The sequence below is a fragment of the Herpailurus yagouaroundi genome, unplaced genomic scaffold, assembly GCF_014898765.1.
Source record: "Herpailurus yagouaroundi ecotype Mexico unplaced genomic scaffold, PumYag 185, whole genome shotgun sequence".
In the NCBI taxonomy this organism is placed as follows: Eukaryota; Metazoa; Chordata; class Mammalia; order Carnivora; family Felidae; genus Herpailurus; species Herpailurus yagouaroundi.
The window spans coordinates 20,897,908-20,922,760 of NW_024412416.1; the positions used below are offsets into that span (position 1 = coordinate 20,897,908).

The 24,853-nt window shown below is 39.5% G+C and overlaps 2 protein-coding genes and 1 long non-coding RNA gene across 7 annotated transcripts in view; 2 read left to right on the top strand and 1 right to left on the bottom strand.

Moving 5' to 3' along the window:
* The window catches only part of ENTREP2 (endosomal transmembrane epsin interactor 2), a 469,222-nt gene that overhangs the window by 296,991 nt on the left and 147,378 nt on the right, over window positions 1-24,853 (top strand). The window lies entirely within an intron of this gene.
* Window positions 6,722-18,192, bottom strand: LOC121042515 (uncharacterized). 2 transcript variants are annotated; one of them, XR_005796266.1, is made up of 5 exons: window positions 17,915-18,192; window positions 14,756-14,806; window positions 13,259-13,395; window positions 8,679-8,838; window positions 6,722-8,334 (listed from the first exon to the last, which is right to left on the bottom strand). It is a non-coding gene; the product is annotated as an uncharacterized LOC121042515 (long non-coding RNA). The 2 variants fall into 2 exon arrangements; XR_005796265.1 differs by having other exon boundaries at window positions 14,756-14,839; window positions 17,915-18,189.
* NSMCE3 (NSE3 component of SMC5/6 complex) lies at window positions 18,339-19,913 on the top strand. Its single transcript, XM_040493835.1, has one exon. It carries the CDS (start codon window positions 18,403-18,405, stop codon window positions 19,261-19,263), a length of 861 nt encoding a protein of 286 aa, XP_040349769.1. The 5' UTR covers window positions 18,339-18,402; the 3' UTR covers window positions 19,264-19,913.

The following is a 24,853-nucleotide window of genomic DNA, read 5'->3' on the forward strand; positions in this document are numbered from 1 at the left end:
GGGTATTGCCACTTATTTTCCTTTGAGCCATATGGTGGGTGAGTCATGGTAACTCACTATAGTTTTATTCTGCATCTCCTTGATTATTAATTACACTGAATGCCTTTTCACATGTTTATTTGACATTTGGAGCCCCTCGTTTGTGAAGTACCTATAAAAGGTCTTGCCCATTTTCCATTGTGTTGTATGTGCTTATTTGTTTTAAAGAGCTCTTTATATATGCTGGAGATAAGCCCTTTGTTCAGTTATTTGTAATTTGTCAGCTGTGTCTATATACACACATATATAGATTATCTTCTTGTATTCAGGAGCTTGCCTTTTCATCTCACAATGATCTTTTTGGTGTCTTGATTGAAATAAAGATTTCCTACCTCAAGGTTAAAAAGATTTTTGTCTTGTGTTATCTTTAAATAGTTTTATTACTTTTCCTTTTGCATTGGAAACTATAATTTACTGAGAGTTGATTTGATTTTTTTTATAATCAAAAAATATAGTTTCATTTTTCCATATGAATATCCAGTTGACCTAGGTCCATTTATTCAAAAGACAGCCCTTTTCCTCACTGCTATGAAATATCATCTTTGTGATGTGGAAGTGTTCTTATATCCATGGGTCACCTCCTGGATTCTCTGATCTTTTGGTCTATTTGTCCATACCATACATTGTCTTAAGTAACTGAAACTTTATAAGTAAATCTTGGTATCCAATAAAGTAAGCACTTTTTTTGTTCAGTGTTGTTTGGTTATTCATGTCCTTTGCATTCTTGTATAAATTTTGTAGTCAGCTTGTCAAATTCTACAAAGAAACTCTGCTAGAATTTTTGATGGGTTATAGTGGATCTGTAAATCAATATAAAGACAGTGACATCTTTACCATAGTGTGTTTTCCATCCTATGAGCATTTATTTAGATCATCTTTAATTTCTCTCAATATTTTGTTTTATAATTTTTCTGAGTAGAGACATTGCATAGCTTTCAAGAGCTATAAATCCTACCTGTATTTATTTATTTATTTATTTATTTATTTATTTATTTATTTATTTAATTTATTTAGTGTTCAGTTATCTATTGCTATGCCACAAGCCACCTCAAAATATCACGGCTTAGGTATCTATAGTTTATCATCCCTGATGGTTCTATGGGTATTATGTCTGCTTGTCTTGCCTGGAGTCCCTCCTGTGATGGTGTTCAAATTATGGCTGGAAGATGCCTGATGGTCCCAATGGCCTCACTTATATGTATTTGGAACTTTGATGCCACTGAAGTTGGGCCTCTCCTGTCATCATTCAGTAATCTAGGTGGGGCATCTGTCCATGACAGAGCTCTGTGAACGGGAGTGTCCCAGGAGGTCAAAAGCAGAAGATACAGGCCTCTTCAGTCCTGGGCTCCAAAATCCACATGATGTAACTTCTGCCACACTCTGTTGTTCAGGGCAAGCCATGAAGTCAGTCCACACATGAAGGGGTGAAACGATTTTCCCCACCTCTTGATGGGAGAAGCAGGCACTCACATTACCGTACAAAAGCACATATGGGATCCATCTCTGGGAAAATGTATCATATATGGCATATATTTTTTATTCCATTTTCTGTTTGCCATTGAAAAATGGAAATGAAACTGATTGATGCTTATTGACCTTATACCCAACTACTTTGATAACTTACTAGTTCTAATGGCTGATCTGTACATTCTTTTCAATTTTCTACATATAGAATCATGTCATTGGAAAAAGAAAAGACAATTTTGTTTCTTTCCAATCTTCATAATTAAAAAAAAATTTTTTAGCATTTATTCATTTTTGAAAGGCAGAGAGAGACAGAGAGTGAATGGGGAAGGGTCAGAGAGAGAGGGAGACACAGAAACAGAAGCAGACTCCAGGCTTCAAGCTGTCAGCACGGAGCTGGACGCAGGACTTGAACTCACAGACTGCCAGATCATGACCTGAGCCGAAGTCGGCTGCTTAACGAACTGAGCCACCCAGGCACCCCAGTCTTCATAATTTTTATTCCTTATCTCAGAGGGAACATTTTCAACATTTCACAATAAAGAGCGATGTTTACTGCATATTGTTTGTAGTGATCAGTTAAGTTCCCTTCTATTTCAAGATTGTTAACTTTCTTATTTTGTTAGTATTTAAAAAAATTTTTTTAAATGTTTATTTATTTTTGAGACAGAGAAACAGCATGAGCAGGGGAGAGTGAGGGGTAAAGAGAGGGAGACACAGAATCTGAAGCAGGCTCTGGGCTCTGAGTTGTCAGGACAGAGCCCCATGCAGGGCTCGAACTCACAAACTATGAGATCATGACCTGAGCTGAAGTCATTCACTTAACCAACTGAGCCACCAAGGTACCCCTGTTTTTTTTAAGATCATGAGTGGATACTGAATTTTCTCCTATGACTTTTCTTTCTGTTTTGAGATGACCATAGGAAAGTTCTTGATTCTGTAATATAGTGAATCACGAATCACCTTGATTGATTTTTGAATGTTCGCTTTCCTAGATTGAACTCTGCTTTCTCATGCTGAATCTCTTGATTTTGTCAATGTTTTGTTCAGGGCTTTTGATTATGTGTTTGTGAGGGAGACTAGCCTTTTATCCACACTTTTCCAAATGTCCTTGTCAGGGTCTTGTATACGTTTTATTTGGTTATGTTTTTCTAGGAATTTGCCCATTTCATCTGTTTTCAAATGTTTTGGCAAACATTGTAATTAATATTCTGTTATCCTTCTAATATATATAGGGACGTCCCTTGCTGTTGTTCATACCTGTGTGAGAGCACAAGAAAGCTGTTTCTGGGAGTGTTAAAAGAAGTTGGAACCAATTGCTGCTGTCAGGGCAGAGGTATTGCTAAGACCTTACTGGCAGGAAGAACAAGCAAACAGGAAGAAGAAGTCCTACACCTTACCCCACTTTTCAGGCTACTCCATTGCCCCCTGTTAGAAGACTGCAAGATGAAACCACCTAACAGAAGAAAAACATAGCTTACAGGGATCCAACCCCAGTATTAGAGAGCAGTGGAGGGGCGCCTGGGTGGCTCAGTTGGTTGAGCGTCCAACTTCAGCTTAGGTTATGATCCCACGGTTCGTGAGTTCTGGCCCCGCATCGGGCTCTGTGCTGACAGCTCAGAGCCTGGAGCCTGCTTCAGATTCTGTGTCTCTCTCTCTCTCTCTCTCTGCCCCTCCCCAACATGCGCTCTGTCTCTCTCTGCCTCTCAAAAATAAAGAAAACTAATAAAAAATTTAAAAAAAAATAGAGAGCAGTGGATTTGGACTGAGAGATCATAGCTTAATAAACAGCACACTCTCACACTAAAATATTTTCAGTACCCTCTTGACCTCACCCCACCTGGAGAAGACTCTTAGAGTCATTTTTCTTTCTGTTCCATCTCCCGACCCTTCTCCTTTTTCCTGGGGTATTCAGAGATCGTTTGGGTCCGGGTTCTTACCAAAATCTTCCTTCTTCTATTTCAAGAATCCTTATGAGCAACTGTAGTACAATTTACATTCATATTATCATTGTCCATTAAGATTTTAAAATAAGTATTACAAGATTTGTTCTCACTATTGCTTACTAAACTCTGTCTTCACCTCCCATGGGTGCTTGTTTGATTTGGTTCTTTGGCAAGACTGTACTGGAGTGTTCTCAGAGAGGACACCTGAGACCGCTGCTTCCCACTGTGCACCTCTCATAATCTGCTCCTTGGTACTCATATAATAACATGTTGCCTGGGTTGAGAATTTTTGGATTACAAGTGAAAAATGTGATGTTAAACTGATTGTTTCTAGAAACAACTTACTCGTTTTCTCTGGAAAGTGATAGGATTGTTCTTGAAATTTTAGCAGGATGGATCTAAATTCTGCCTTTTCAGAACCCTATCAAATCCAAAGCCTTGAGTTGTTTTTCCTCTGATATAGTTTCTTTGCTCATTCTCTGTCATATGTTTTGTTTTCTCCCCCAACTTCTGTGATTTACGTATTATGCCTTCTGTTTCTGCCCTTCATATCTTGATATTTCACTTATTATTTTTATTTCATTAACTTTTGTCATGTATCTTTCATTAGAGCCTTCTAAAATAGTAATTTGGCTTTCAGCAGGGACCATTCTCTTTTACAGTACCTCTACTAGAATTTTACATTTAAAAATCAAGAATTACTCTGTTCCAGAAGTATCTTATTGTGCTCTAATAATATCTCCTTGTGTGTCCTCATTATGTTTTGATAGTCTTATTATGTTTCTTCTATTGGTTGCACTCCATAGTAGCCATCTGTTCTGGAATTTGGCTGTCTCCTTCCTTAAAACCACCGTACTTAGGTGTATGTATGAGTTTACTTTGCCTGATCATTTTGCTTGGAGTTTCCCCAATGCTGGTTTGGGCTCAGCAGGTGGCCATGACAGGATCCCCTTAAGGCCATGGTAAATAGGAAGAGATGGAAGCAGATAGCGGAAGTATTTTCCCTCTGTGGGGAAGGGGTAACTGGGTCTGGCAAACTACATTGTCTTGCTTTAGATATGGCAGGGGGAGGGGGAAGGAAAGGGATAGTGTCTGTTTTCAGAATCAAATAGGGTTAGCTTATCTTCAGGCCCACCTTGCAACCTTTTTCTTTTCTTTTTTTTTTTTGTAAACATTTATTGTTGAGAGACAGAGAAAGAGCGTGAGCAGGGGAGAGACAGAGAGAGAGGGAGACACAGAATCTGAAGCAGGCTCCAGGCTCTGAGCTGCCAGCACAGAGCCTGATGGGGGGCCCAAACTCATGAACAACGAGATCATGACCTGAGCCAAGGTCGTATCCTTAACCCACTGAGCCACCCAGGTACCCTGCAACTTGTCTTTCAACAGGACAGTGGAGTGACACCTCAGGCAAGCCTTACAGGCTCCCTCTCTGCTCAGAAGACCCCCTGGATCATTCCACTGTGGCTTGGAATGGCAGTTTCTCACTCTGAGCTCTTCCAGAAGATGCAGCCTTTCTCCATACTACCTGACCTTTGGCCTATAGAGTTTTACTGATTTGGGCTTCCTGTGCTGAGCATGCACCTCTACCATAGGCCAGCCATGGGGTGCAACTGTGAGTCAGCCTGTGGGCACATGTTACGCATCATCAGTAGCCACAGGATATAGAACATGTGGCTAGCTGGCCAGCCTGGGGCTGTCAGAGCTCAACTGTACCCTGGTCATCATATTAGGAACACTTCTAGGCAGGAAACAGGGCTAGACTTGGGGGTGCTGCATGAGTCACTTGGGGGTGCTGCAAGGACACACTGGAACTCCTGAAAACCTCCAGAGCCTCAGGTTATAACTTCCTGTCTTCTCTTTCCAAGAAAACTGGGGACCAAGTTTGTAGCATAGAGTAAGGTCTTAGGGGTCAGGGACCAGCTATAGGCCAAGTGGCAGTGAACGAAAGACTCAGTCCCCTGCAGGATGGCCTGGAGAAGCTAAAATTCCAAGTCCATCAGGTGGATAGAGAAATGATGACTTTGCTGGAAAGTAAGAGCTGTGGGGAGTTTGCAGTATCCCCTTGTTCTAGTGTATGGCCGGAGTAAACTCCTCAGTAGGTACTCACAGGGAACCACTGGCTGAGGATGGGAATCACTGAGGCTAGGGTGAAGTTCCTGAAAATGAGGATGCATCTTCAGTACTTCCAAGCAAATTCTGCCTTTCCAACTTACAGACTGTAAATATCTGGGCAAACCATAGATCCTCCCTGTTCCCAGATAACATCTAAATGTCTTTTTGCACAGAGAGGGAGGCCGACAGCCAACTTGTGGGCTTGTACCACTACCTTCAGCAGTGCTTCAAGCTGATGTTCAAATGTCTATAGATCTCAGAGCTAGGTGGAGGGGTTGGCACATGGCTAGTGACTGGGAGCCTTGGCTTCACTAGGCGAAATCTGAACAACCAACTGATATATTCCCTTTGTTGGGATTCTCTCATCCACAGAAATCAGTTGGGATGCTTTGGGCTACAAGTGATATAAAGCCCAACTCACAAAAGCTTCAATGCCAAAGGAAGTAAATTATCTCAAATAACAAGTTCAGAGGTGGGCTGCTCCAGAGTTAGTTGGTTCAGCAGCCTAGAGAAGTCATCCGGGATTCAGATTCTTTCCAGCTCTTCATTCTGCCAGTTTCAATATTTTGATGTGTTGGCTTAGCTCTACTCATGGTCACAAGATGATTGCCACTGCTTGAGGCATTACACACAGATGTAAAATGTGTAGAAGAGGATTTTTTTTTCCTGTGAACCTCTTTTTGAGAGCAAGTAGACATTTCTCAGACTCCCCCCCACCCCCCCACCCCCCCCCCCCACACACTACCAAAATATTCGTCACATCTCACTGGCCAGAACTGGGCCACATGTCAACTCTTAAACCAGTCACTTGTTATTTTGGTTGTATAATTTATTTATAAATTTAAAAAATACTGCCCTTGAATAAGATTAATCAAGTGAACATGTGAATGGATGTTGATATTAAGTGGCAATAAGTTGGGCTAAATTTCTGTAATTTGCACCTAATAATCACACCTGGACACAAAGGATTAGCCATAAGCATAACAGATATATCCACATTAATCATTGTGTGAAATTTCTCAATATACAGTTTTTAAAGGTCCAAAGTAATAACCACACTGAATTAGGTAATTTGCTTAGAGGTGCATGTGAAAGGAAAAGAAAACATGCATGAGTAGTATGAACCACTTGGATAATTACAAACAACTGAACAGCTCAAGAAAATTTCATAAGCACATTTTTAATGACTGATTGGATCCTAGGAAGCAGTTAATTAGCTAACATTTGCTTTTCCCATGCCACCTCTCTCAAACCTGTGGGAGTAATAAAATCTGAATTAAAAAAAACCAAACACCTCTTGTTTCTCGTGAAAGAAAGATGCCCTGCTTTATCCAGCCAGATGAAGGGATGTTGTTGCCAGCTTCAGGAGGCAGGGATCCTTCAGGAAACCGAGCTCCTTGGCCTCTTGTGCATTTAGGGCTGGCTTTCCCACGGTGGCTTCCTGGTTGCTGGATGCAGCACTGAGGCCAAGCCAGCTGGGCGGGCACATAAGTAGGCAGCAGGTTCCCCTCTGCTCTTTCTTCCTTCCCTGATGCATGTGATTCTCATCCGATGTGCAGGGCTTTCTCTCTTCCTTGAATCACTCTCAGGCACAGCACTGGTACGTTTGCTGTCCAACATGTTTGTATTTATAAGGTTGCTACTTTCCCCTGGTGTTACAGGGTGTGTTCTGTTTTACCTATTCTGTTTCTTCCTTCTCCAGGCTTTGTGCCTCCTTTTGTCCAATTGAGGTCAAACTTGTTTATTCCCTGGAATGCCATTCTTTCTTATTTTCTCTGTTCACGGCTTCTGAAAGCTCCACAGAGCTGCCAAAACATCTCATGCACATGCAAGGAAAGCACTTAGAGGATCCGGGACTGAAGTTTCCTTTAGTATTGAGCTTCTGAGGGTATCTTCTGAGAGAACTAGGGACGAGTTGGTCAAATTCTCTTCTTAGCAGGGTCGTCACATATGCCCTATATGATTTACAAGTTTTCATGGAATTAGAGTAGCAATTGGTCTTTTAATGCTCTAAGACAAGTGGATAGAAGTGAGAGTTCTGGTTGAGCATAGGTTTTACTTATTTGAATGGTTTTCATACTAAGAAAGGCAATGATCATCATACCTTTTTGTCCAGGTGAGAGAGAGAAAGTCCAGGTAAGAGAAAGCGTTGCCCATGTACAAAAGACAGAGTATCTGACTTTCTTATTCCCTCCAGGGAGAAAGATACTTTACATCAATTCTTAATTTCTGAAAATATTTTTTGGGGGAAGTATCACACTGCACTATATGAACTGAAAAAAACTATTGTTGCTGTTCTTCTCCTTCTTCTTCTTTTACAGTTAAGATTTTCTTTTTTCTACCAGATGGGCAGCTTCCAGAAGGTACACATGGAAATCTGGTCAGCCAAATTAGTGAGTGGACTGAACCCCATGGTCAATGAGGTGACATGTCTCACCTGAATCACTCTCACATTTCTAGATTTTTTTTCTCTAAATTTTATTGTTTCACGATCCTTGTATAGTTCTTGTATATAATCTCATTGTTCCCGGTTGTCGTATTTAAGAAACTGTAGGAGCTAAATTCAATTCAGTATAGTGTAGTAAAGATATGACATCAGGGTAAGGGAGACTATGTCAAAGTTTGGGCTAGATCAATAAGCAAGTTATGTATGTCTTCCTTATTAATCCATTGCATGTGTCTGAAAGGCTACTTTGGGGGTGGCGGTGGGTGTTGCCTTATTTTTTATTGTAGATCTTATCTTCAGTGTTGTATATGGAAATGAAAAATGAGCCTGTGAAGCAAGGGAGAAAAACTTAAAATCACATACCATAAAATACTTATACTTTTGTAGACGTTAACTTATTTTGCATTTTTTTGTGAATATCCTGCATTCAGTTATACATACTGCACTATGATTCACTCAGAGGCAATTTTCACAGTATAGGTTGATATGTGTTGATATGGTAGATCTCTTTGAGAGAACAGGTACTTGTTCTTGCTCGTGAGTGGGAAGATACAGTTTTGAAACCACTGGATCACAATGCATGCACTTGACTTTATTACCTATTTTTGATTTTGCCCTTCTCTCAAAAATATTTGAGGGCCAAGGCTATTTATGCAGCCCCCAAAGCCTACCTTTGTCTGATGTCTCTGGTACAGGAAGCCAGGAAGCAGCAGGAACAACCAAAGCCCCCATTTCCTCAAGATATTTTGCTGCTGTTAAAGATTCATTCAACATTAGAGTGGTTTTTAAATGGAGACCTCCACTTGTCCTAGAAGTCACAGAATTGTGTCACTTAAAGAAAAAGAGAGCCAAGTTAGGAAATTTGTTGTCTTATGAGCAGATGCTCTGGGAAACTCAGGATGCTCCAGTATATGGACATCTAATAAATGAGGAACCAGGTATTTCTTTACATGTTACTTTCAGGATGGGCTTTCTATTTTCCTTCCAATATGTGTGTATGATTTATGATTTAGAATTCTTTCATATATTAATCATATTTTATAGCTGAAAGTTTGCCTAACTCAGCCCTGCCTTTCTGCAGGTGAAGAGGCTGAGGCCTAACCAGTGAGAAGTCTTCCAGGACCCAGAGGAAAGAAATTGGTGGCAGAGGAAGGATGAAATTGTGTTCCATAAACCATATAGCATAAGGATGTTCATTAATCACCTAAAATATAAACAAAAATCTTTGTGACAGTGGAGAAATCATTATTTCAACAGTAGACTCTCCTCCACTTTAGTTTAACTTTTTAATTAAAAAAAATCTTTCTGTTGGGGCGCCTGGGTGGCTCAGTCAGTTAAGTGTCCAACTTTGGCTCAGGTCATGATCTCACGGTTTGTGTGTAAGCCCCATGTCAGGCACTGTGCTGACAGCTCAGAGCTTGGAACCTGCTTTGGTTTCTGTGTCTCCCTCTCTCTCTGCCCCTCCCTGCTCACGCTCTCTCTCTCTCTCTTTCAAAAATAAACATTAGGGGCGCCTGGGTGGCGCAGTCGGTTAAGCGTCCGACTTCAGCCAGGTCACGATCTCGCGGTCCGCGAGTTCGAGCCCCGCATCGGGGTCTGGGCTGATGGCTCAGAGCCTGGAGCCTGTTTCCGATTCTGTGTCTCCCTCTCTCTCTGCCCCTCCCCCGTTCATGCTCTGTCTCTCTCTGTCCCAAAAATAAATAAAAACGTTGAAAAAAAAAATTTAAAAAAAATAAAAAACAAAAAAACAAAAATAAACATTAAACAATTTTTTTTTAATTCTTTCTGTTGCTATTGATCCAGAAAGTCTGGGTGCCCTAACTGCATCTACTTGATGGTTCTCATTACTGTTTTCTTAGTCTTCTTTTCTGATTTCATCTCATTACACTTCAGAAGGAACATCTTATTAAAGATTCTTCAGCTTGACCTTCTTCAGGTTCTTTTTTAAACAGGTTTATAAAGACATAATTAACATATCATAAAATTCACTTGTTTAAAGTATACAATGTCTTCTTAGCATACTTCAGAGTTATGCAGCCATCATTATCTAATTTTATCACATTTAATCACCCCAAAAAGAAATCATATACCCTTTAGCAGTCACTCCCCATACCCCACCTTCCCCACAACAAAACTGTGTTCCACAGAAGCTGTAGCGTGTTGCGGTCCCACCAGCAACATATGAGGTTTCTCTGCATCCTTGCCAAAATTGATATTATCTGCCTTTTTGTTTAAAGCTATTCTGGTGAATGTGAAGTAGTATATATGGTTTTGATTTTGCATTTCCCTAATGACCAATTGTGATGAACATTTTTTCATGTGATTAACCATTCTTACATCCTTGGAGACATGTCTACTTAAATCCCTTGCCCAGTTTTACAATTGGATTTGTGTCTTCTTATTGAGTTGCAAGAGTTGTTTATATGTTCTGTATATATGTCCCTTATCAGATACATGATTATTTGCAAATAATTTCCCCCAGACTGCATAGATTGCCTTTTCACTTTCTTGAGTCTCCTTGAATACACACAAATTTTTAATTTTTATGAAATCCAACTTCTCAACCTTCTTGTTTATCACCTGGGATTTTAGTGTCTTATCTAAGAAATCATTGACAAATGGAAGGTCATGAAAATTTGCTCCAATGTTTCATTCTAAGAGTTTTTGAATTTTAATTCTTACATTTGGGTCTATGATCCCCTTTGAGTTAATTTTGTATGTGGTGTAAGGTCAGGGTCCAGTTCATTCGTTTGAATGAGGATATCCATTATCCCAACACCATTTGTTGTTATTCTGCTGAATTATCTTGGTCCCTTTTTTGAAAATCTGTTAACCATAGATACATGGATTTGCTTTTGCACTCTCACTTCTACTGTACTGCTCTGTATGTGTATCAGTTTACTAGAGTTGCCATAACAAAATACACAGACTGGGTGGCTTAAACAACAGAAATTTCCTCACAATCTGGAGGCTAGAAATCCAAGACCAAAGTATTAGCAATAGTGTAGTTTCCCCTGAGCCTCTCTTCTTGACTTGCAGACAGCTGCCTTTCCACTGTGCCCTCAAATGGCCTTCTTTCTGTGTGCACATATCCCTGGTGTTTCCTCCAAGGATGAAGAAGGATGATGTCCTTATGAGGGCATTAGTCTTATTGGATTAGCAACCCACCCTAATGGCCTCATTTTAACTTAATCCATTTAAAGACCTTATTTCCAAAATCAGTCACATTCTGAGGTAGAAGGAATTGGGACTTAAACTTATGAATTTGAGGAGGAGGAAGACACAATTCAGCCCATAACAATATGTCTTATGTTTGTGCCAGTACCTCACAGTTTTGATTACAATAGTGTTGTTCTGACATTATTGTGGAAGTATGAGGAAGTGGGACTCCTTCAACTTTGTAATTTTTAAAGAGTGTTTTGGCTATTCTGGGTCCCTGGAATATCCTTATGAATTTTAGGATCAGCATGTCAATTTCTATTTAAAAAAAATGCAGCTGCGATTTTGATAAGTAGTGTCTTCAATCTTTTATATATATATATATATATATATATACATATTATATATACATATTACATATATATTATATATACATATTATATATACATATTACATATATAATATGTATTATATATACATATTATATATATAATATATATTATATATGTATACACATTTGGTTTGCTACTATTTTGATAAGGATTTTTGCATCTGTATTTGTAAGAAATGTTGGTTTGTAGTTTTCTAATAATGTCTTTGGCTGGTTTTGGTATCAAGACAGTACTGGACTCAGAATGAGCTGGGAATCAGTTCTTCATTTTCTGGAAAAGTTTGTAAAGAGTCTTAATTCTTTTGTAAAGAATTTTGGTAGAATTCACCAATGAAACCATCTGGACCTGGATTTTCTTTATGGGAAGTTTTTAAACTAAGTCAATCTTTGTTTCTTTATATTTTCTATTTCTTCTTGAAATGTGTGTTTCTAGGAACTTTTCCATTTCACCAAATTTACCTCATTTGTTGGTATACAGTTGTTAATTGCTCATAGCATCCCCTTATAAACTTTTTTTTTTCCTTTTTTAAGGTTGGTAGTGATATACCCCCCTTCATTCCTGATTTTTTTGAATTTTATTTATTTTGAGAGAGAGAGCATGCAAGTGGGGCAGAGAGAGAGAGAGAGAGAGAGAGAGAGAGAGAGAGAGAGAATCCCAAGTAGGCTCCGCACTTTCAGCACAGAGCCCGACATGGGGCTCAATCTCACAAACTGTGAGTTCATGACCTGAACCAAAATAAAGAGTCAGATGCTTAACCTACTGAGACACCCAGGTGCCCACATTCCTCATTTTTTTTAATCAATGTGGGTGTTCTTTCTTGGTCAGTGTAGCTGTCAATTTTATTACTTCTTCAAATTCTTGGATCATCATTGATGAGTTTTCTTATTTCACCTGTGCCAGGTTTGCACTTATTTCTTTCCTCTGCAGATCATGCTTTTGGGAGTTGCTGGTAAGGTATTAGGCTGGAACAAGTGGTGAGAGGCCCAGAAGTTTCTGGCACAGCTGACTTTGCTTTTATAAGCATTGTGAATCCTGAGGCACCATGAAGCAGCCTCTAGGAGCCCAGGCTTAAAAGGGAGCAAAACTGCTCAAGGCCTCGTAGCATTTGACCTGCCTGTAAGGCGTCTACTGTGGGCAATTAGTCAGCAGCCTGGGGCAGGATTTTGGAGAACTAGCCTCAGAAAGAAGACAGCTGTAGGCTCTCAGAAGGGAGACATGGGTTTCTGACGGCTGAATATCCACAAGTAAATGATCCTGGGTCTTCCCAGGCCTTGGAAAGGGGCAAGCCTTCTCCTTATCAGGTACCTAAGTTCTCATTTTCATCTCAGGGAGGAAGCAGCCCTGTACTAACTCTCTTCTCTGCAGACTTTGAAGAACCCATGGTCTTTGTGTACTCTCCAGCCTTGAAAGCATGCCTGCTTCAGTTAATTTAACTCAAAGGAGGGAACCAGGAAGAAGAGGGAATGAGAAACAGAGAACCTGTGCAAAATTATCATTTCTCCAGGATTCCTACAGCCACCTCTAAAGTACCTCGGAATATTATTTCTGGTTTTCTGTTTATAATTGTTGTCTCCTTCAGGACCACCAGTTATGCATAGGTGGGATCTTTCTTGTCTGCCTTCATTATTTCTGTATTTCGTTCCAATTCCCTTCTTTTATTCTTAACCCATTTCAATTTGCTCAGTTTTCTCAAAACTTACCTGTCTTATCCCTCTCTGGGTATTAGTTTTGTCCATTCTCCTTCTTGGTTCCCTTGCCCTGTGAGTTACCTCTGTTACAGGCTAAAGTGAAATCTAGAAGAAAAGAATGAGGCTTCTGTCATCTTGAACGGTGTGGCCTGTAGGGAAATGCTTTGGGTTAAATAGAACACAGCTACTCTAGAATAGCAAATGTTTTCAAATATGTTCTAAGTCATCTGAAACTTCTTTCTGCAGAGGTAAATCACCAGATTAGCTCACATGTACGTTCTATATGGAAAAACAGTCTTTCCTGATTTTTACTTTGGCCTTATTGCCAGCAATTAAAATCATAAGTGCATTCCTCAACCACAGAATATGCCAAGAAACAATAAAAATATCAAATTATATTCAGATAACATCTGATTACATTCAGTAACCTTACAGGTAATATTAACTTTGTCTAGCCCCCTCCTTTTGAAACAAAGTCTCATTCCCTAATACCCTCTTTTGTCCTTCTTCATTGGGTTTGGATATTGCTTGGCCAGAATTTTTTCAGTTCCAAGTGAGGAGAACCAACTGGAAGCAGATAAAGCGAAAGGACATCTAACTTGCTTTAGTAAGTAGTTATCCCTAGTTTGACCTTGAACTCAGGATCCAGGAGTTGGCAGCATTAGGATTTCTCCATCTCTTAGATCTCCTTTGAGCTGGCTTCACCATGAAGCAGGTTATGCCCGAGCAAAGGCAAAGGAGGCTAGGCTTCCATCACTGTTTAGCTTGTTAGCTCAGGGAAAGAGAACCTATGTGAGCCTCTGAAAGGATGCTGAATAGACTTCCGAACCAGTCTCTGTGGCTGCCCTGAATCATGTGCACTCAGGAAAAAAAGGTAGAGCCTTACTAAGGTCTCCTAGAGATGGGAAGCAGTTCCTAAAAGGAAAAGATGCAGAACAAGTGGCAAAAACAAGCAAACAAAAAATTTTTGGCCACCACTGAGAGACCTTGTGTATTTGCAATTTTACAACTTAACAGACCTTAATGATTTTCATAAGTAAAAGGCTCCAGGTAACTGGAAGGTTTATATTTCTTGAAAAGAGTCTGAGAAGGTGCTTCTGGGCCAAATGGCTGCAATGCTTGGAAAGAGCTATCTCATCAAACTGCACCTCTCCACCCCCACCCCCCACCCCCGCCTCTTCCACCAGTCAAGGAAAGCTCTCTTGCCACTTAAAAGTATCCTTTCAGGAGAGATAAAGTGTTTTCATGTAGTCCTGCCGTGTGATTTAACCCGTATGGATCTTTGTTATGAATGGACACAAGGGATTTTATTACAACCATTAAAATATCTGGGATCGTTTTCCTCCTGTCTACTCACCAAAATAGTATCTGCCTCCCCCGCTCCAACTCCTTTGCTCACATACTGCATACGGTCCCACTTTCTTTCACTGGAAAAAGGCAGTGAAGCTGCTCATATATGATGGCTGCATGCCATCATATGCATTGCTTTTCTCCCCCAAAAGCCCTTACCTGCTTTTTGCACTAGGTTGCTGGCAGAAAATTTTAAATCTTTGTCTGTTTCTGCAAGAAATACCAGGGAATGAAGAGGAGAACCTAGTAAATAAAGATGATTAGAGATTGCTGGCAGTCATTTTGCTACCAAGGAGATGAAATAAAGCAATTAATTACTCAGACATCTAAAGAGCAAGTGATAGTAGGCATTTCTTTGTTCAATGCATTTGAAATCTCAGCTCGCTTAATTTTTGCCTCAAAGAATTTTTACTTTTTTGTCTAGTAATAAAAATATTAAGATCATTACCATAAACCATTTGAAAATGCTCTTCTTTTTAAACCACTTGTCTTTATTACTTCACTGGTTGAACAAAAAGTCATAAATGTCGTATTCAAGTCACACTGAATTTGCTGAAAATTTGAATGTGTATAACTGCTACGGCATGGTGTCACCATGAAGTCAAAATCATTGAGAATGTATTTCTCATTTATCTCCCAAGCAACACAATCAACATTAATTTCATTTTTAAAATAATTTTAATAGCACCTTAATATGTTTTTTCCATACTTTTTTCTGATTTTTGTATGTACTTGTGTTTCACTGCAGTAAACATCTTTCTATATACAGCTTTGTAAAGTCCTCAGACACTTTCCTTAACATACACCCTCTGGAAAGAAGCAATCTATTATCAACTACCCTGTCCCACCTTATGCGAGGTACTTGGCAAACCTCTCATCAGTTCCCTAATGCCTGGATTATTATAGTAGTCCCCCCCCTTATCTGTGGTTTCACTTCCCACTGTTTCAGTTACTCTTGGTCAACTGTGGTCTGCAAGCAGATGATCCTCTTTCTGACATAATCTCAGAAGGTCAATAGCCTAATGCTACATCACGATGCCTGCGTTATCCCCCTCACTTCATCTTATCACGTAGGCATTTTATCATCCCATATCAGAAGGGTGGCATTTTGAGGGAGACTACATTTACATAACTTTAATTACAGTATATTGTTGTAATTGTGCTATTTTGTTATTATTACTTTCAATCTCCTACTGTGACTAATTTATCAATTTTGTCATAGGTATATATATGTATATATAGGAGAAAACATAGTATATATAAGATTCAGTACTATCTGCAGTTTTAGGCATCCTTTGAGGGTCTTGGAATGTGTTCTACGTGGATCAGGGGAGACTACAGTAATCTCATTTCATTGATTTGGAAACAGAAAGGAGTGCCGGTAGCTGCCTTGATATCACAGAGGTTCCTAATCTAGGTCCATATGGCTCCATAACTTTGCTTTTTTAAGGACACTATGTTTATGTTCTGTCTGCTTTAACATATGGTTAAGGGGAGTCTCTGAAGGTGCACTGTCTTAATTCAGAACCGCCACTTACTTTCTATAGGGCAGTTAATATTTTCTCTGTGCCTGTTTCTTCCTTTTTGAGAAGAGAAACATAATAAACACACAGGCCTCACAGGGTTGTTGTAGTGACTGAAGTAATATATGTACACCACTTAGAATAGTCTGACCCTTTGCAATAATCATTAGCTGTTGTTTGTATGTATTATTATTAATGTTTGTGTCATTATCATCACAAGTTTTTCTTCAAACATCCATGGCTTCCCATGTCAATCTAAAATGGAGTGTGGGTCTGGGTGACTTCTCCATGTGACACCTAAACTTCATTCTAGTATTATTATATGTCTGTCTTTTCTCATGTGCATTCTCCTGGACACAGTGTAGGGAGGTGTTTTAACTGAAATCTTTTCTGACTTTGAGTATGACAATCTGCTGAGTACAGATGCTGCTGAAGGACACTGCAGATTTACAATGAAAATGCAGCCTAATTGTTGACAGTGGCTTTCATCTCATTTTGCACTTCTCTGTTATCTGTTGGTTGCTGATTCTTCCTCCCTTCTTTCTCTCTCTTTTTTTTTTTTAATTCACGTTACAGCTGATTCTATTGGAGGGGACTTTTGCAGAATTTTTTATTGCAGGAGGTTTAACATGAAGCCCAAATTTGTAAGGAAAATGGAGATGAATTTTCTCATTGTAAAAAAAAAAAAAAAAATGAGTGCCTTGATGATATATTTGTTTTTCTTAGTAGGCTTCTGTCATTAAGACAGATGTTTGAGGATATATTGTTAGATCTTGCGTGGAACAGAGTTATTACTCATAGCTCACTAGATTTTAGCATACTTGCATCACAACATGGAGTATCATTTTACATTTAGTATTGCAGTTCCAATGCCATTATCAGATTGCATTTTCATATTGAATTACAAACAAAAATTTTATGTTACTAACACTTAATGAAATTTTAATCAGGTTGTGTTTTGATGCTATTATTCAAATAATGTGTTTTGAATTGCTTTCCATTGAATATATTTGCATTAAAGAGGAACTCAGTTTGATTTGGTTCTTTGAAGAGTTTTCCCACTTTCTGGGCACTGCTTTCAATAAGATAAAGCAGGAAATTCAGTTTCTTCTCTGCAAGTCAGTAAATAGAAAAGGAACACATTTGCTAAGATCTGTAGAAGTAATGGCAGCAGACTGCAGATGGTTTGAGCTAATGAAATGACTCATGTTGGCTATTAGGGTTGCACATGATACCCCTGGGTTCTCTTTTCTTTGAGCCCTAAGGCTAATATATTAAAAATTAAGAAATTTAAGAGATTCGCATTATTGCAGTTCTTGATCAGTGATGCCCAAAATTAACTGAGAATCTCTTGAGAGAGCACATTTCTGTTTGTAGCATTCTTACTCATTTCTGCTAAAATTGTGGTTGTGGGCCCAACGCAATTTACGTGAGCAAGTGCTTTCCAAGAGAAATAAGCAAGAACACTTGATTGTAACGTGCTTTATGTGCTGGTTTGTCCTGGTTGTCTAGCAGGGGGAGTTTAATGCATAATTATAAATACTGCAATAGCAAAAACATGGTTAAGAGTCCTGTTTACAAGGCAAGCCTGTCTTTATCAAACATTCGTTTTTTAATAAACTCTTCAGGGCATTAGAGAAAAGTAACTGGTGGTAAATGTTTAGGCCGGTTTGAACCTGCACCGAGGGGGGTGGGGGTGGCAAAGGCAAAGCAAATTAAGAGTCATCTGGGTCTTTTATTTTTTCAACGTCGCTGTATGTAGAGAGAAATGCTTTTACTTCACTTTCACTCTTACCTTCCTCCTCCCCTTACTTTTCTCCCACATTCGTTCTTTGAGTTCCCTCCATCTGAAAATACTCGCGATTTTAAAACTCGTAATACTTCTGCAGTATTTGCCGGAGTCCGTGTGGTCCTAAAACGAGCCGCACACTTGCTTAGGAGTTTTGGTTCCTGTCCTCTATTTGGGGGGCTTGGTAAGGACAACACTTTTAATTACAACAAAAGCCACTGCTGTGACTCGAGGTGAAGCACAGACACCACCCGCTTTCTTCGGCCGACGCGCAGCGGCAAGGCAAACGCCCCTGACGCAACGCGCATCCCTTGTGACGCAACACGCAGTCTCCGCCGACGCAAGCGCAGTCTCCGTGATGCAACGCGCCCCGCCCCCCCGGCCCCGCCCAAGGTCGCCCAGACGTGCCGTACGCCGACCCACAATTCCCGCTGCGTGCTGCTGTCCCGCCGCCGCCTCTGCCGCCGCCCGTTACGGGTCCCGCCGCTGGGGACATGTTGCAGAAACCGAGGAACCGGGGCCGCCCTAACACCCAGGCCGAGAGCGAGAGGGACTGGGCCCGCGGCGCCGCGGAGGAGGCCCCGAGCACCTCCCGCGGGGCGGGAGGCTCCCAGGAGGCCCGGGGCACGTCGTCGCAGGGTGGCCGCCGGGCCGAGGCCTCCCCCGAGGTGGGGCCCAGGTCCCAGCAGCAGCTGGAGCTGAAGGTGGCCGAGCTAGTGCAGTTCTTGCTGATTAAGGACCAGAAGAAGATCCCGATCAAGCGCACTGACATAGTGAAGCACGTTATCGGGGACTACAAGGACATCTTCCCTGATCTCCTTAAACTGGCTGCCGAGCGCCTCGAGTATGTCTTCGGGTACAAGCTGGTGGAACTGGAACCCAAAAGCAATACGTACATCCTGATCAACACTCTGGAACCGGTGGAGGAGGATGCTGAGGTGAGAGGCGATCAGGGCACGCCCACCACCGGCCTCCTGATGATTGTTTTAGGTCTCATCTTTATGAAGGGCAATACCATCAAGGAAACGGAGGTCTGGGACTTCCTGCGTCGCTTGGGGGTGTACCCCACAAAGAAGCATTTAGTTTTTGGGGACCCAAAGAAACTTATTACCGAAGAATTTGTGCGACAGCGTTACCTGGAGTACCGACGGATACCCCACACTGATCCTGTAGACTATGAATTCCAGTGGGGTCCCCGAACCAACCTGGAAACCAGCAAGATGAAAGTTCTTAAGTTTGTGGCCAAAGTCCATAATCAAGATCCCAAGGACTGGCCAGCACAGTACTGTGAGGCTTTGGCAGATGAGGAGGCCAGGGCCAGACCTGAGACAGGTGGCCCCACTCCCTCCTCTTGAAGTCTGAGAGAGATTTGAGCTCCAGAGGAGGTGTCAAAGGCACTGGGTGATGGGGTAGGGGGGTGGGAGGGAGCATATTTCTGTAACACTCAAATGTGTGTGGCTTTAGGATGTGTTTGCAAACTTATGTTCTCTTTTAATATTGTAAGTTATTTGGTTCCAGCTTTTCACTTATAAAAATATTAGGAGAGGATTTTTTGTTTTAACTTGTGTTATTGTCTGTGTATTTTGGCATAAAAATTTTGCTAGCTTTATGCAAGTAATTGGAAAACATTGCACCATGATCTGGAACAGGTGTTTAAGAAAGAACACATTGGTCAATTGCTTTGGCGCCAAGAAAGTAAAAGCAAAGTGACTACTATCTGGTGTCTTAACTACCCAGTTTGTAAGTTAAAATAAAAGCCTTTATAAATTAAAAATAAAAATGTAATTGCTTATACTTTTTTTACCTTAAGACAGCTATTATATATTTATATATTTTCTATGTATATAAGCATTACGCATCATCTAAGCAATGTGCATATTGTATTTTCTCCAAATAACAATTTTTTATATTCATAATTCTTACCTCTGTGGCCAACCATTTAGTTCCATTTAGGTTTTTTTTCCTGCTATAGTTGTAATAAATACAGTATCTTTGAAGCAGTTAAGCACTGTGCATTTTTCAATCGTGATTCATGAGATTAATTTCTTGACTCAAAACCAGCATCTTAAAAACAGGTTTTTTTCTTGCTACAGATTATTAAGGTAAAAGCGTTTTGTAGAAGTTGCTTTACTTTTGTGTGTGTATGTGCATATTGCATCACAATCTAAAATACATTTCCTACTGGATATAAAAAAGTTGATAAAACTGTTAGTGATTAACCATACTTGGGAATCTGACTACCTGGGTTTAGATACTGGTTTCACATAACTAGCTATATGAGCATGTTACTTATATACAGATGTTTTCTCACCTGTAAAACAAGCTCACGATGCCCATGTTATGTGTGGTAATGTGGTAATTTGATATTGGAAGTGTATGTCAAGTTCTTGGCACAATGCCCGGTGTGGAGGATTTTAGTTGTTAACTTTGTTCTTTAATTTTTTAAATTTGTTTTTTGTTGCTTATTTATTTATTTTGAGAGAGAGCAGGGGTGAGGCAGAGAGAGAGAGAGAGAGAATATCCCAATTAGTCTCTGCACTGTCAGCGCAGAGCCTGACCAGGGCAGGGCTCGAACTCCTGAACCTTGAGATCATGACCTGACCCGAAACCAAGAGTCAGAGGCTTAACCTGACTGAGCCACCCAGGCACCCTAATATTTTAATCTTGGTTTGGAGCAGTTAAATTTTTTTTTTTTCAGGTTTTCTTTCATCATCTTGTAAATCATAGAATAGGAGTTACTGGTTCAAAAGTTACGACAATATTCTTCTAGCCTGATTCTATTGTGTGGTTTCGTGGGAAAACATAACTCATGGTATATTGTGAGTATAGCCCACATAAAGTAAAACAGGACAGTTAGACCTAAGATCTCCCCTGGGCTTGAGAGCTAATTTTTTAGTGGAAAGGATATGGGTTTTGAGGTTGTCTGACAAATGGAATTTGAATTCTGGCTCATACTATGTCAGCATGGTGACTTGGGGTCGATTTTAAGTTTTCTGAATTTCAATTTATCTGTAAGATCAGAAAAACAGTAACTATATTATAGTTCTATGTATTAAATGAATATGAAGAAAAGAGCTCAGTCTCCTCTCATTCCTCCATAGCTTCTGGCAAATGTTGTTTATATTCAGAGATTCAACAAATAATTATTCAGTGAGTGAGTAAATTTAATTGTTTGGGGGGAAGGTACTACAAATTAACCCCAAAATGAGATAAGTACTTCAGTTCAAAAAAATGTGGATTTGATCAACACTGGACTGCCATCTAGAAGCGTCTATGGTGGGTTTGTAGTGGTATGACAGAATGTGATAGGCTAATTGTTTTTTTGTTTTTTTTTCATTCTGTTAAATTGGAATTTGCATTTATTTCATCAGTTAGAATATAATTGGTGCTTGAAGGCATTTCTCCTTGGTTTGCATTTTATTTCAGTGTATAAATTACCTCGCGACTAAGCATCCTGCTTACTGGTCCCTCACCTCACTGACTGCTTTCCCCTCTGGAGTGTTTTTTTGTTTTGTTTTGTTTTGTTTTTTTTTTTTTAATTTTTTTTTTCAACGTTTATTTATTTTGGGGACAGAGAGAGACAGAGCATGAACGGGGGAGGGGCAGAGAGAGAGGGAGACACAGAATCGGAAACAGGCTCCAGGCTCTGAGCCATCAGCCCAGAGCCCGACGCGGGGCTCGAACTCACGGACCGCGAGATCGTGACCTGGCTGAAGTCGGACGCTTAACCGACTATGCCACCCAGGCGCCCCCCCTCTGGAGTGTTTTAACACTGGCATTTTCCTCCGTATGTGAAAATTATCATTACCCAGCACCCACTGTCGGTTATGTCTGAGGCAGATATCTTCTCCCAACACTTTTCTATAGAGATGTTAGCCATTTACCTTTAATGAGTTACCGTTTTGTTTCAGATTTTATTTTTTGAAATTTTTGTTTATTTATTTATTTTAAGCAATCTCTACAGCCAACATGGGGCTCAAACTCTCTATCATGGGATCAAGAGTTGAATGCTTCCAACTGAGTCAGCCAGACACCCCCATTGTAAAATATAAAACATTACAGACCAGATCAAGCCCTTAGAGGTTCTACCCTTCCCGGAGGTGTCTAAAGTTTGTGGGTATCATTCCATTGTATGATTTAACACTTTTACCATGTATGTGTATATACATGAACAATATATAGTAGTATTTTGTAAGCTTCGATGACTTATATATGGGGTATCATACTGTACCCTTTTGCAACTTGGTGTTACAACTTACCCTGTTTTTGACATTTAGCTACAAAGATCTGATTTATTCATTTTAGTTGTTCTTTCATGTGGAAAAAAAGTAACCGTTTACTCATTTCCTAATGGTTAGACCAGTTCTTTCCAATTTTTTGCTATTTGCCTGCAGTATATAGTGCTTCCTTATACATGTGAGTTTCTCTAGCCAGAAATAAATTGAGCAATCATGGGGCATTGCCAAATTGCTCTTGAACTCGTATTAAGTTACAATCCACTAACATTTTATAGTTCTTTTTCACTGACCCACCCTCCTACTTCATATGAAAATTTGTCCCTTCCAGCTGTATAGTGGGTATGTAGTGATAGTTTATTGTACTATTAACTTGCACCTCTTGTTTACTAGTGACGTTAAGTATCTTTTGTTTGGGGTTTTTTTGCCATATTATTTTGCTTTTTATCTGTTAGACCTGTTTTTTAATGATTTGTAAGATTTCTTTATATGTTCTGTGTATATTACTCCATTGTCATATCGTGCAAATAGCATGTCACGTTTCATTTTTTCTTTTGTCATGCAGATGATTTCATTTTAATGTGTCGAAATCATCAATGTAGTGCTTTAAAAAAAAGTCTCCCTAATCCTGATAAGTGTTAAAATTAATAAGTTAAAATTAATAAGTGTTAAAATTTTTGACTTACATACACATTTTTTTTTAAGTTTATTTATTTTGAGCAAGAGATAGAGTGCACGCACTGAGTCAGGAAGAGGCAGAGAGGAGAGAGAATCGTAAGCAGGCTCTGTGGTGTCAGTGCAGAGCCCTTTGTGGGGCTTGATTTCATGAACTGTGAGATCCTGACCTGGGCTGAAATCAGGAGTCAGAGGCTCAACAGAGTCACCCAGTCACCTCACATTTATGTTTTTAATCTTTTTTTGTATCATGATTTGAGGTATGGATATAGTTTTCATATTTTTTCCTATACAGATTGCCTAGCATCAATTTCTCATAGTTTATCCTTTCCACACTGATTGATAACATGTTCTCTTATTATAAAGCCATAACTCATATAAATAAATTTATGTCTAGGACCAAATTGATTTATTTGCTATCTCTTTGCCAATGCCATGCTATTATAATTCTATAGCATCATAACAAGGGTTTTTTTTCTCCTTTTCCACTTCTTATGCCTTTTATTTTAGTCTTTTTTGCAGTGGCTGGAACTGCAATATGTTTTTAAAAATTTTTTTTAATGTTTTTATTTTATTTTAGAGAGACAGGGCAAGTCGGGGGAGGGGCAGAGAGAGGGAGACACAGAATCTGAAGCAGGCCCCAGGCTCTGAGCTGTAAGCGCAAAGCCTGAAGCAGGGCTTGAACTTCAGGTCAGTGATCAACCTGAGCGGAAGGAAGTTGGATGTTTAACCAATTGAGCCACCCAGATGCCCCATGGAACTGCAATATGTTTTTGAAAAGAAGTGGCAACGTAGACTTTAAGAATGTTCCTGATTCCTTGTTCCTGATTTTAAAGGGAATCATATTTAAAGTTGTACATTAACTAGGTTTGCTTTTAATTTTTTTCCCCAACAAATATCTTTAATTGTGTTTTTATATTCCCCCTTTCTAGCTTGCCTAAAGATGTTTAAAAAACTTATGCATAGCTTTTTAAATTTGTATCATGCTCTTTATTAATCTGCTAATGTGATTACATTTTTATTTTTACTCTCTAAGTTCAGTATACTTTTTGATACAGTTTAGTGTAACAACACTGATAGGTTTTTCTGATATCTGACCATCCTGCAAATCTTCTTGTGAGTGATACATATAAAAGATAGTTTTTTTATTTGCTAAAAATTTCTAAATTTTATGTCTTTGGTCATGAGGGGAATTAGCCTGTAGTTTTCCTATATTTTATTGTCATTATTGGCTTTGAGATTACACTTATTTATTTTAATTTTTTAATGCCCATACTTACAGAAAAGTTGCAAGTACAGAGCAAGGAATTCCACCCCCCCCCCCAACTATTTGAATGCATTAGTTATCATGTTTCTTTAGTCTCTTTCAATTTGCAAACAGTTCCTTAATCCTTCCTTGACTTCCATGATCTTGACATTTGAGGACTACAGGCCGTTATTTTGTGGAACATCTGCAATTAGGGTTTGTCTGCTATGCTTTGTGATCAGATTCAAGTTATGTATCTTTGGCAGGAATATCACAGAAGTGATGGCAGTGTTTTCTTTTTGGATCCTATCAGTGGCACAAAATATTAATTTGTCCTATTATAATCTTGATCACTTTGGTTGAAGAGATTTTGTTTTTTGGGGTTTTTGTTTCTGTTTTGTTTGTTGTTTTTTCATCATTCCTCTCTACTGTGAAATGGTTTTGTTTCTCTCTATAATAAATCAGTAAGTTGTGTGGAGATACTTTGAGACTTTGTAAAATTGTATTCCTCACCAAATTTTCAGTTTATTCGTTGTCTATGTTTATCTGTATCTATGTAGACTCATGGGTGATAATCTTGTACTATCATTATTTGATACACAAATCATCCCTGATTTGGCCAGTAATAACCTTTTTCAGCTGGCTTATGTGTCTTCAGCCCACCCCCATCATTCTGAGACTTCCTAACTTTCTGGATCTGTCCACTATCTACTGAAAACTGTGGGATTACATTAATAATATCATTTCCACTCTAACACCACAGTGTTTATTCTAGCTTTTCCCCTCTCT

What these genes read in the sequence shown, in the direction of transcription:
- NSMCE3 (XM_040493835.1), top strand. Translation starts at nt 18,403, where the DNA reads ATGTTGCAGAAACCGAGGAACCGGGGCCGCCCTAACACCCAGGCCGAG.